At 34.0% G+C, this 10,508-nt stretch overlaps 2 protein-coding genes across 7 annotated transcripts in view; one reads left to right on the plus strand and one right to left on the minus strand.

Moving 5' to 3' along the window:
• Positions 1-4,112, minus strand: part of vti1a (vesicle transport through interaction with t-SNAREs 1A) — a 116,982-nt gene extending 112,870 nt beyond the window's left edge. For all 4 annotated transcript variants that reach the window (XM_024284589.2, XM_024284591.2, XM_024284588.2 and 1 more), the window contains exon 1: positions 3,979-4,112. In XM_024284589.2, the coding sequence (XP_024140357.1) occupies positions 3,979-4,072 (94 nt within the window). In that variant the 5' untranslated portion in view covers positions 4,073-4,112. The remainder of the gene's footprint in view (positions 1-3,978) is intronic.
• A 162-nt stretch (positions 4,113-4,274) lies between these two features.
• Positions 4,275-10,508, plus strand: zdhhc6 (zinc finger DHHC-type palmitoyltransferase 6). 3 transcript variants are annotated; one of them, XM_024284587.1, is made up of 11 exons: positions 4,275-4,414; positions 5,013-5,537; positions 5,623-5,714; positions 6,154-6,313; positions 6,398-6,556; positions 6,692-6,745; positions 7,940-8,107; positions 8,227-8,268; positions 8,580-8,725; positions 9,925-9,971; positions 10,063-10,508. In XM_024284587.1, the coding sequence occupies exons 2-11, from the start codon at positions 5,271-5,273 to the stop codon at positions 10,161-10,163; spliced, it is 1,236 nt and encodes a 411-aa protein (XP_024140355.1). In that variant the 5' UTR covers positions 4,275-4,414; positions 5,013-5,270; the 3' UTR covers positions 10,164-10,508. The 3 variants fall into 3 exon arrangements, with proteins under 3 accessions (XP_024140355.1, XP_024140353.1, XP_024140354.1); XM_024284585.1 differs by having other exon boundaries at positions 4,284-4,419; positions 8,577-8,725; XM_024284586.2 differs by lacking the exon at positions 4,275-4,414 and adding an exon at positions 4,442-4,567 and having other exon boundaries at positions 8,577-8,725.

The raw sequence follows: 10,508 nt of genomic DNA on the forward strand, positions 1-10,508 counted from the left end.
ATCACATCAACACTCAATGCAAAAACACTGAAGATCACATTAAAAATTAAAAAAAGCAACATATTAAAATAAATACAAAATTATATTTTAGAAATCACAACAAAATGTAAAAAAAAATTACAGAAACCAAATTAATGTCCAGAAATCAGAATGAAATGTTACAAAATGAAACAAAAAAGAAACTTTGGGCCGTACTGGATGATGACGTTTGAGTGCTGAAGAAGAAGGAAAGCAGAAGGATGTTTACCCCAAACTGTGGTTAAAAATGGTTTGAGCAATCACTGAACTTTTACAGAGACTGTGGTCAGAAGCTTAAAGAACAATCTTCTGTCGGAAAAAAAAAATGAAAATGTTGGAAGATATCGCCATGCCAAATAACTTCTGGTTAAAAAAAAAAGGTAAACAAATCAGTGGTGTCCCATAATATCTTCCTTTTCCATTGTCTTATTTTGTGTCAATTTTTTTTTTTACATTTCATTTTGGTTTGTAAAAATCAATTTTGTCATCGGAACTGTTTCTTTTTATTTTATTTTTTTTAACATTTCACTTTGATTTCTAAAAATTCCTTCTGTTTTCAGAACTCTCTTTTCTATTTTGTTTCATTTTTGCAACATTTCTTTTTGATTTTGAAAAAAATAAATTCGCTTTCTGATCTGTTTCTTTATTTTGTTTCTTTTTTAACATTTCATTTTGAGTTCTAACAATTGATTTTGTTTTCTGACCCTTTTCTTTTTGTTTCATTTTTTTAACATTTTATTTCGGTTTCTAAAAATGATTTCTGTTTTCGAAACTGTTTTTGTTTCATTTCTTTAACATTCAATCTTTATTACTGAAAATTATTTTTTGTTTTCTGGCCTTTTTCTTTTTCTTTTGTTTCTTTTTTTTACATTTCATTTTGACTTATAAAAAAGCATTTGTTTTCTGAACTATTTCTCTATTAGTTTCATATTTTAACATTTCACCTTGATTTCTCAAAATCAATTTTGTTTTCTGAACACTTTTTGATTCATTTTTTTTAATTGTGCTTTGTTTTATTGAAATTAAATTTTGATTCCTGGAATATTTTCTTTTCTAAACTGTAATGCTGCTTTTTTATAAACAGTTTTGCTTTTTTAATTGCTGTTGTGATCTTTATAATATGTTATTGTGTTAAATAATTTGTTGATGTGATTTGCTCTTTAGTGCCAGCGTACTAAACAATACTTAGTAGTGTAAAACTAAATGATAATAATAAAATCTACATTTTTTTTTATAATTGAAATTACTTAATTCTGGCCATAAATGGTAAAAATTGACACAATCCATCCTCACAACAGAGAAGGCAACTTCGGTCACAAAGATTATTATTGCTACTCCTATTAACATCCATCCATCCATTTTCTTGACCGCTTCTTCCCTTTCGGGGTCGCGGGGGTGCCGGAGCCTATCCCGGCTACTGAAGGGCGAAGGCGGGGTACACCCTGGACAGGTCGCCAGTCTGTCACAGGGCCTCAAACACACACACATTCACTCTCACATTCACACCTAGGGGCAATTTAGAGTCACCAATTAACCTATGAAGCATGTTTTTGGACGGTGGGAGGAAGCCGGAGTCCCCGGTGAAAACCCACGCATGCACGGGGAGAACATGCAAACTCCACACAGAAAGGTCCCAGCCGGGAGTCGAACCGGGGCCTTCTCGCTGTGAGGCGAGAGCGCTAACCACTGTGCCACCGTGCAGCCCTCCTATTAACATACTTCAACCTAATAAGGGATCAAACCATAATTAGAAAACAATACAGCAGCTGACGGGTGATGGATGGATGGATGGACGGACATACAGATTTAAACTTGATAGCTAAATTGGTTCTGTGATCAAATGTAGTTTTTTTCATTTAAGGTAGTTAGTGAAGGTGGGGCTGTTTATATCAAGACGACACTTTCAGACAGTATTTAATGCTCTTATAACTTCACTATTTTCTCACTTGTCTTCAACTGATCCAAAACGCTGCTGCTTGTGTTCTGGTCGCGGCACGAAACGGGGACTAACTACATCACCCCAATCTTAGCATCTCTTCACTGCCTCCCTGTGCATTCTGGGGGCTTGTTTTAAGTTTTTTATTTTACTTTTTGAAATGATCATGAGCCGGTCTCTGCCTGCACCTCAGCCTGGTGCCTCGTGTCAGCTGATCAGCTTCTACTGGATGTACAAAGGTCCAAGAGAAATCTCAAAGAGGCATGAAGTTATTTTCAGTATGTGTACCAAAGCTGAGTAACGCGATGAACGTCCTCACTGTCAATTTAAATAAAAAAAAAATCATTTTATAGCCAGACAAGACTTTGCTTTGCTTTTGTGTTTTATTTTTAATTTTGACTGTGTTATCAAATTCCTACAAATGTCAACATTTTCCATCAAACACTGTTATCCTTTTAATTACAGTTTTAATGTTCTGAGTTTAAATGAGCGCCACCTTGTTTTACGGCGGTCATCTTGTGGTGCCCTTTAAATAAACTGACTGGTCTATTGAAATTCACACTTAACCAGCAGAAAATTGATTACTATCACATGCTTTGGTGTATTTTTATTATATATTTTTGTAGATTTTTACAATTAAAGACATTTTTCTCCTTTAACTATATTTTGCTCTCATTGATTTGTGACATCGCAGTTTGTATACAAATAATTCAGTATACAATGCAAAAAAAGTGCTTACATAAAGCAATGTTGTAGTACTAATGCTTTCAAATATAAGTACAAATACAACATGATCAGAATGTAAGACAAAATTGTGACCAACAAATTTTCTCTATAAAAATTTTAGAAGTCTCTGTTATAATGCTTACTATAACAGTGCAGTGAATATTTTTTATATTAAAAAAAATAAATAAAAATGTGTTTAGACTTCAACACTGCGGTTTTATGTGGCCTGAGAGAGGCATGTTTAAAGTCTAGTCTTTTCTGCATAAAAAAAAAAATACCTAAAATCCATAATCAATGTTTAGAGTAACACGACAAAGCAGCAGCTGTTTTTTATAACATATCACAACCACAATTTCTATAAAAATATATTTAAAAAAATATTGGTTTACAATTTAACTCCTCCAGTGAGATCCCAGAATAAGTTAAGCATCTTATTACAAACAATTACGGGGAAAAGGGGGGAAAATGTAGAAAAAAAATACATATGTAAGAATATTTACTTAAGAAGAGTTGATCTAGGTGCTTTCAAACACAGGTTATAACTGTTTAAAATGATCACTAACTGATGATGGATACCGATGTTTAAAATAAAAAAGGTAATTCCACCTTAAATTCTTTGTTTCTGTCACAGATCAACAGCTAATCACTTAAGCTCATACTTTATTATTATACTAGTAACATTTTTTGTAAACCATTCACAAATAATAGGAGTAAATACCATGGGGTATAAATTAAACTGAACACTTTAAATAGTAAAGTACATGCGTTACTTGTTAAATAAATTGAGCTTAACACAATTGTCAGTTATGTTAAGGCGTTAAAATAGTAAAAGAGGATAGCCTTAAAGAGATTAACACAATTCTAATACTATTATGTAAGTCAACAGTAAACACAGGCAGCAGCTAGGATGGAAGTTTATTGTCATATGTTCATAGAAGTATTTTTGAAAATATATTAACACTTTAAAGCGTGTTGCTTAAAGCTGAAAAACAAATGTTCTTTTACAATTATCATCTTAAAACCTGAAATGTTATTTTGCCCTAAAAATGTTCTGACTGGCCTCAACCATTACAAACCACGGGTAGCCGGTCGTTTATTTGGTTTCTACGTACAGAAGGAGCACTTTAACCGATTTTCATGGCGTATATAAACGCTTAAAGTATCAACATATTATACTTACATCGATTTTTAACCATTTTCATCTAATACCATTAGCTACACCTTCTACTGAGGCTTACTTGCTAAACTAGCTAGCTTGCCAGCTCATCAATTGACGCTAAAAAATGTAAAAGTCTTACCTCCACTTAGTTTGGGAATTCGGCCAATTTTATTTGTTATTTCGGCTGTAGTCGTTCCAAAGTCCTGCTCGTAGGATTCAAAGTCTGAAGACATTTTGACAAGTAAGTTTATGGAAGAAAAGTAGCTCTGGGGCTGACAGGCAGACAGTTAGCTCAAAATAATAACAAGCCTCTTCCTGGAGTCGCACTAAAATGTGTCCGGCTAGGAACTGAGTGTTCTATTGGCGCTACTGCTAAGAGGGTAACGGACGGAAACCAAAACTATCACATCTATCTGTGTTGTATTATTTAACCAAAAAATAAATGTTTTATTTAAAATTTGATCTGACTGTTTGTGGTTAGCGGGTTTTCAATCCGAGACGCAACCAGCCGGGAAGGTTCTCAGGGTACATACTAGGAGGAAAACAGGAAAAGGGGAAAAAAAGCAGAAGAAGTGGTAAGGTTTGTTATTTAAAGTGACAGCTTATTTTTATTAAATGAAACGCTATTTAAGTGTGTTCATTTGGCTTTACATTCGTGTGTCCTTTTAGATTATTATTATTATCTGTCGTGTTTGAATTGGTTTTCGTGCCAGTGCTGGTTAAAGATGGTGAGCGAGCTAGCTAACTAACTGACTTCGCTACCTGCTGCATGTACACTCTTCACCCGAAACACATTTATCTAAATAATATTTTAATTACAAATTTACTAAATGTTTGTACGAATTGCTAAATTAATGCAAATAAACAAACTTGTTGGAATTAGCTTATAGTGTTGTTTGGAATTAGCTAGCTTGGCTTAAGCTAATTAGTGCATTGACTTTTTTCATTCATTACATTTTAATTTGTATTTCTTGCTAAATTGGCCTCTTCATCCATCCAATATGCTTTATTTTATTATTAATAACTCTTAATTGATTTTTATACTTATTTTTTTTAGCTGTAAAAAATGTCTCGACTTCTAAAGAAGTTAAAACGTTGCAGGCAAAACGACACCTAAGATTCTTAGTATTTACTCTATAGTAAATACTTGTCACCTGTCTTTCTCTCTAACAGATGGGGAATTTGACTCTCACAAGCCTCAAAAATTGACAGGGGAGCATGCTGGGCTTCTCCGGGACAAGGAACACAGGGAACGGAAAGGCCGGGTGACCACAGGCCACAGATGTTGTTGGATTCTTGGAAGATGAACGAAAAAATGTGTGCGCTGCTGACTTTCCGAGATATAAGAAACAAGTAGCACACTCAGGCAGAGTTCAAATATTTCAGGTCCCTAACAACAAAAAGATTTGATAAGCTTCCAGTGGGGTGAAAATGAACTTCCTGTCAGCGTTCGTTCGATTTGAGAACCTCCATGAGGTTAGAAGATTGTGCCACTGGGGTCCGATCATAGCCCTCTCCGTCATTGCTATGTGTTCAACCATGGCAATCCTAGACTCAATCATCTGGTACTGGCCTCTAGACACCACGGCAGGCAGCATTAACTTCCTCATGCTCGTAAACTGGACTGTTCTTATCCTCTACAACTACTTCAACGCCATGTTTGTTGGGCCTGGATATATTCCTCTTGGCTGGAAACCAGTAAGAGTTTTGCTTCTTTTCACTGACACTTGTTAAAGTTCATTGTACATCAGGCAGCTTACATATTCTTTCCATTCCTAAACAGAAAAACCCAAAAGATACCCAATTCCTCCAATACTGCAGGGTTTGTCAAGGATACAAGGCACCCAGATCTCACCACTGTCGCAAGTGTAACAGGTAATGTGAACAACAAATAAAGTTAGATTTCTTTTTGTACATAAATGGGGCAAACTTAATGCACAAATAATATAAAAATGCATTTAATTCAAAATTAAAGCTGATATAAAACTACTTTTCATCCCTGCCTGGGGTTGATAAAGTATTTTTAATTGAATTAAATTAAATTTCCTGTTGCATAAAGGTACTTGCAGTCAAAATTTTTTTTTTATATCGGTTAAAAAAGAGGAAAAACTTTAAAGCTAACACAAAAAATGCAATATTTATCTAAAAATATGTACTGAATTAAATTTTTAGCTAGGAAAAAAAGTGTCGCTTAAGTTTTTACTTTTAAAAGATGCTAAAATAAGGTAAGTTTGGAGCCAAAGTGGTTTCGGGTTCAGTTTTTTTTGTCACCCTTTATGTGAGTTATTTAAAATGCTTTCCATTCCTCCTTCAGGTGTGTAATGAAAATGGATCATCACTGCCCATGGATCAACAACTGCTGTGGCCACTCGAACCATGCCTACTTCACCAGCTTCCTGCTGCTGGCGCCCTTGGGATGCTCCCACGCTGCCATCATCTTTGTTATGACCATGTACACACAGCTCTACGAGAGGGTGAGCATCCCACCTACATACTATTGACTCTCTCTCGGAACCCCTTTGATGATTTTTTTTTTTTTTCGTCTTTCTTGTTTGCAGATATCATTTGGCTGGAGTACTGTAAAGATCGACATGAGCGCTGTTCGCCAGTTTCAGCCCCTCATGCCCTTCAGTGTGCCCGCCTTTGCTGCCACACTCTTTGCCTTAGGTTTGGCATTGGGCACTACTATTGCAGTTGGTATGCTTTTTTTCATACAGGTAAGTTTATTCATGAGATTCACACCTGCCAGTTTATTCAAACTATTTTTTATAAGTGGGAAAGCAAAATGCAATTCTTCAATCTTTATAAAAATGTATATATGTGTAAGTTTGTTAAATTTCTTCTTGTTTCAGATGAAAGTCATATTGAGAAATAAGACCTCAATCGAGTCCTGGATTGAGGAAAAGGTCAGAAGATTTTCTGATATATATTTAGTTAAATTGTTCTTTCCAAACAAAATAAAATAGGATATTAAACATTTTTTTTATGTTTTGTTTTTCTATCCAACATTGTTGATCATTGTCTAATAATCCATAGTACAAATGTTTGGTTATTGACTTTGGACAGACGTTAAAGAACTAAATTCTCATTTACAGGGAAATTTGATCAAATTCCAACACTTTCTGCATTATTAGATATAAAATAGATGCATCTATATAACAGTTTGGCATTTACAAAAAGATAACTCTTTTTTTTTTTTAAACTGGATCTTTAACAGGATGATATTGCAATTCACCGAATCAGAGTTGACTGTAATAAACCTCGTGATTGGTTCATTGATTTTGTTCATTTCAAGCATTTTGCAGCAAAAACACTTAAAATACCTTAATATTTCAAATCTGTTTAAAATATTTTTGTATAAATTTATCAAAAATAAAAAAATGCTATTTTCTTGACGATAAAGTTAAAAAAAAATAATCTTAAATTTGTATTTCTTCTTTAACATGCAGGGTTTACTCCCTATTAAAATGGCTTCGGGAAGACAAAAAGGGTACAAAATAATACTTTTATTTTGAAATAACAACTAACAGTAGCTCATTACTAAAATAACTTGCTTTTCAAACTTCCTTTAGTGTGTGTTTGTGTGCATACTTAAACAAATCCCCTGTACTGTGGTACGTTCTTAAACCTGCGTTTTGATGTAAAGGGTAGCGTGAGTGTGGAAGAGATAAATAATTCACGTCTGAAGGAAACTAACTTAACTGAACTAAGTGTGTTCAATTATTTAAAAAAAAATTGTGCATCCAAAATACTGGTAAAGATTTAAAACAAAATAATATTAGAAGATGCAGAATCATAATAAAAAAAAAGATCTTTATAAAATCTTGTTTGGAGGACAACATTTGACATTAATTTTTTGATTAGTTGTAGAGGATTTTTTTATATATTATAAATGTGCTATTCAAGCTTGAGATAAAGCCCAGATTTATGCTGTTCTTGTTAAATTTCACCCATGAAAAATAGATTTCACAGAAGAAAAAAGTCCCATGTAAGCGCTTTGGCTCGTTCCAGATGACAGTAATTCAATATCTTTCTGCTTGATCTCGTTACAATAGCTTCCTATCCACTCCGTGCTACTTTGTGCTTTGTCTTTCCATTAGGCCAAAGACAGAATACAGCACTACCAAACCGGGGAGGAGTTTGTCTTCCCTTACGACCTCGGAAGCCGCTGGCTGAATTTCAAGCAGGTTTTTACATGGTCAGGGACACCCAGGGGGGGTGGCATCGAATGGCCCGTTCATTCCAAGTGTCACCAATACACCTTAACTGTAGGTTTTTCACTACTATTTTTGACCCTCTTTTTTATTGCCATATCATTTTATGTTAAGCTTATGGTGTAAGTTTTAGGAAAGTATTGACTTTAAGTTTTTTTCTCTTTTAAAACCAGATCGAGCAGCTGAAACAAAAAGCTGATAAACGAGTGAGAAGCGTAAGTACCTAAAAAATACATTTTGTGTCAACAATAATACTCAGTTTCTTGCGTTTTTACTTTTCAGGCATCTGTCAAAAGTTTTATTTGTGTTATTTTTAATTTATCCATCCACTAATCAATGATAGATGGATACTATTATAGGTTTTCACCACCTAAAACGTTCTTTTTTATGTTCAGAGCAGTGCATTGTTTATTAAACTTTTATTTACTTCTCATATCTAGAGCTGACCTCCTGTCAATGATTTAATAAGTATTGTTGCAGTTGCCTTTATAATAACTCAATATTTTTTGTTGTGTTCGACCAGCAGGTTCAATACCAGGCAGTGGAAGACTACAATGGAGCCTGCTGCCCTCTGAACAAGGGTTTTCAAACTTTTTTTAGAACTCCCTGCACAGAGGAGCCCAGAATTCCCCTCAGGAAGGGAGAAACGATCCTAGCAACCCGTGGAACCAAGTACGCCTTATCTAAATAAATGCTGACTAAGGCTGCCACAAACGATTATTTTAATAGTCGAGTAATTACGATTATTTTTACCGATTAGTCGAATAATCGAGTCATGCAAAGTGGATCTAAAGCACACATCTTAACCATCATTAGCTTTAAACTAAATAAAAATAAAGACAATGAAGATGATAGTATATTAAACTTTTAATGAATTGTGCAGTTTCTTTCTTTCAGTAGTTTCTCGTGTTAAAACACCAGAAATGCTGCAATGCGATAATGCTAGTGCAAATGCTTTTTGCTAAAAAGTAGTTACTAAAGATGCTGAAGCTTTTTTACTGAAAATGGTGATGCAATTGACTTCAATTGCTTCAGGGATTTACTGAAAGTGCCAAAGTTATTTGCAAACTGTTCCATTTTCTAAAACACTGGAAATTTAGTAAAATAACTATTAAAGAGTGCTGAAGTTGACCTAAATTTTGGAAAGATTTGTAGTAAAATAGCTTGAAAATACACGCAAATTTTGCAAAAAATATTTAGTGTGTTGCCTAAATATGAGCTAAACTCCAAATTAGCCCCAAAAAACCTAAATAGATGTTAAATTAGCCAAAAAAGCTAGCTTGTTGCTTAAAAACTAACTAAACTCCAAAATTTCCTAAAGTTCATCAGTTAACTAAATTAGTCCAAAACATTAGCCTTTTACTAAAATAGAAGCTAAACACTAAATTTGAATATAAAACCTGAGTAGATAACAAATTAGCCAAAAATGTTAGCATTTTGTTAAAATATTAGTTAAGTAGATGCCAAATTAACAAAAAAAAGCTAGCTTGAAGCTAAACTCTTGATAATCTACTTTAAAATTGTGAAATTTGAAAACTTTCTTTCATTTCCATATTTTGTGAATGCTTACTAAGCATTTACACTATAAAGTGAGATTACCATCTGAAATAAGGAACTATTTTTCACAAAAGATAAAGTTTTGATCTCACTGACTCAAATACAAAAAAAAGTGTATTTTTTGGTGCTGAAAGCTCCCAATTTTGTTCAACTTTACTACACTTTAACTCCGTATAATATAATATAACGAGTAATAGACTATTCAATTAGTTGTCGACTATTTTAATAGTCGATTAGTCGCCAAATTGTGGCAGCCCTAATGTTGACTATTAACAAATGTTCATTTATTGCATCCTCTGTGTACTTTTTTTCAGATGGTGGATGTATGGAGATAAAATTGTGAGTGAGGAAGAAATGAGAGGTAAAATCATTTTGAGTTTGCTCCAAATGTCCTTTTAGCTAGCTGAGGTTTTGAATCCCTCACTGTCAGTTTTTGTTTCCTCTTCGTTTAGCCGGAGTTCGTGTCCGAGGTTGGTTTCCAAGGCGATGTGTGGAGAAGTGCCACTACGACACAGCTGCCAATGAAAGCACCAGCGATAAGAAAGTCAATTAATGCATGTGGACAGCTTTTCTTTTTGACTAATAGGAGGTTTAACTGAATACAAGATGTCTGTCTATGTTCATAAATTTAAGTTTTAGCGACATTGTGCCTGATGCTACAGGCTTATTATGTGTAATGATTGGTTAAATATTCCCATGCATTATAGTTATTTTTTTAGACAGGGGGAAAGGCTTATTGAGTATTTATCTGTCAAATATCTTAAAGGGTGTAATCATAACCATGAGGGTTCTAGTTGGGTTCATCTTGCAGGATAAAATGCCTTAACTATCAACAATAGCCAACAAGCTTCAGTGTACTTTCTTAATGATTTATGTGACTTTTTACTCCAATCTGTTC

Source organism: Oryzias melastigma, linkage group LG19, assembly GCF_002922805.2.
Source record: "Oryzias melastigma strain HK-1 linkage group LG19, ASM292280v2, whole genome shotgun sequence".
Lineage (NCBI taxonomy): Eukaryota > Metazoa > Chordata > Actinopteri > Beloniformes > Adrianichthyidae > Oryzias > Oryzias melastigma.

Excerpts from the sequence above, each read along its gene's own strand:
- zdhhc6 (XM_024284585.1), top strand. The coding sequence starts at position 5,271 with ATGAACTTCCTGTCAGCGTTCGTTCGATTTGAGAACCTCCATGAGGTT. Across the intron at positions 5,538-5,622 it reads TTCCTCTTGGCTGGAAACCA|AAAAACCCAAAAGATACCCA; the intron begins GTAAGAGTTTTG and ends ATTCCTAAACAG. Across the intron at positions 9,972-10,062 it reads GAGTGAGGAAGAAATGAGAG|CCGGAGTTCGTGTCCGAGGT; the intron begins GTAAAATCATTT and ends CTCTTCGTTTAG.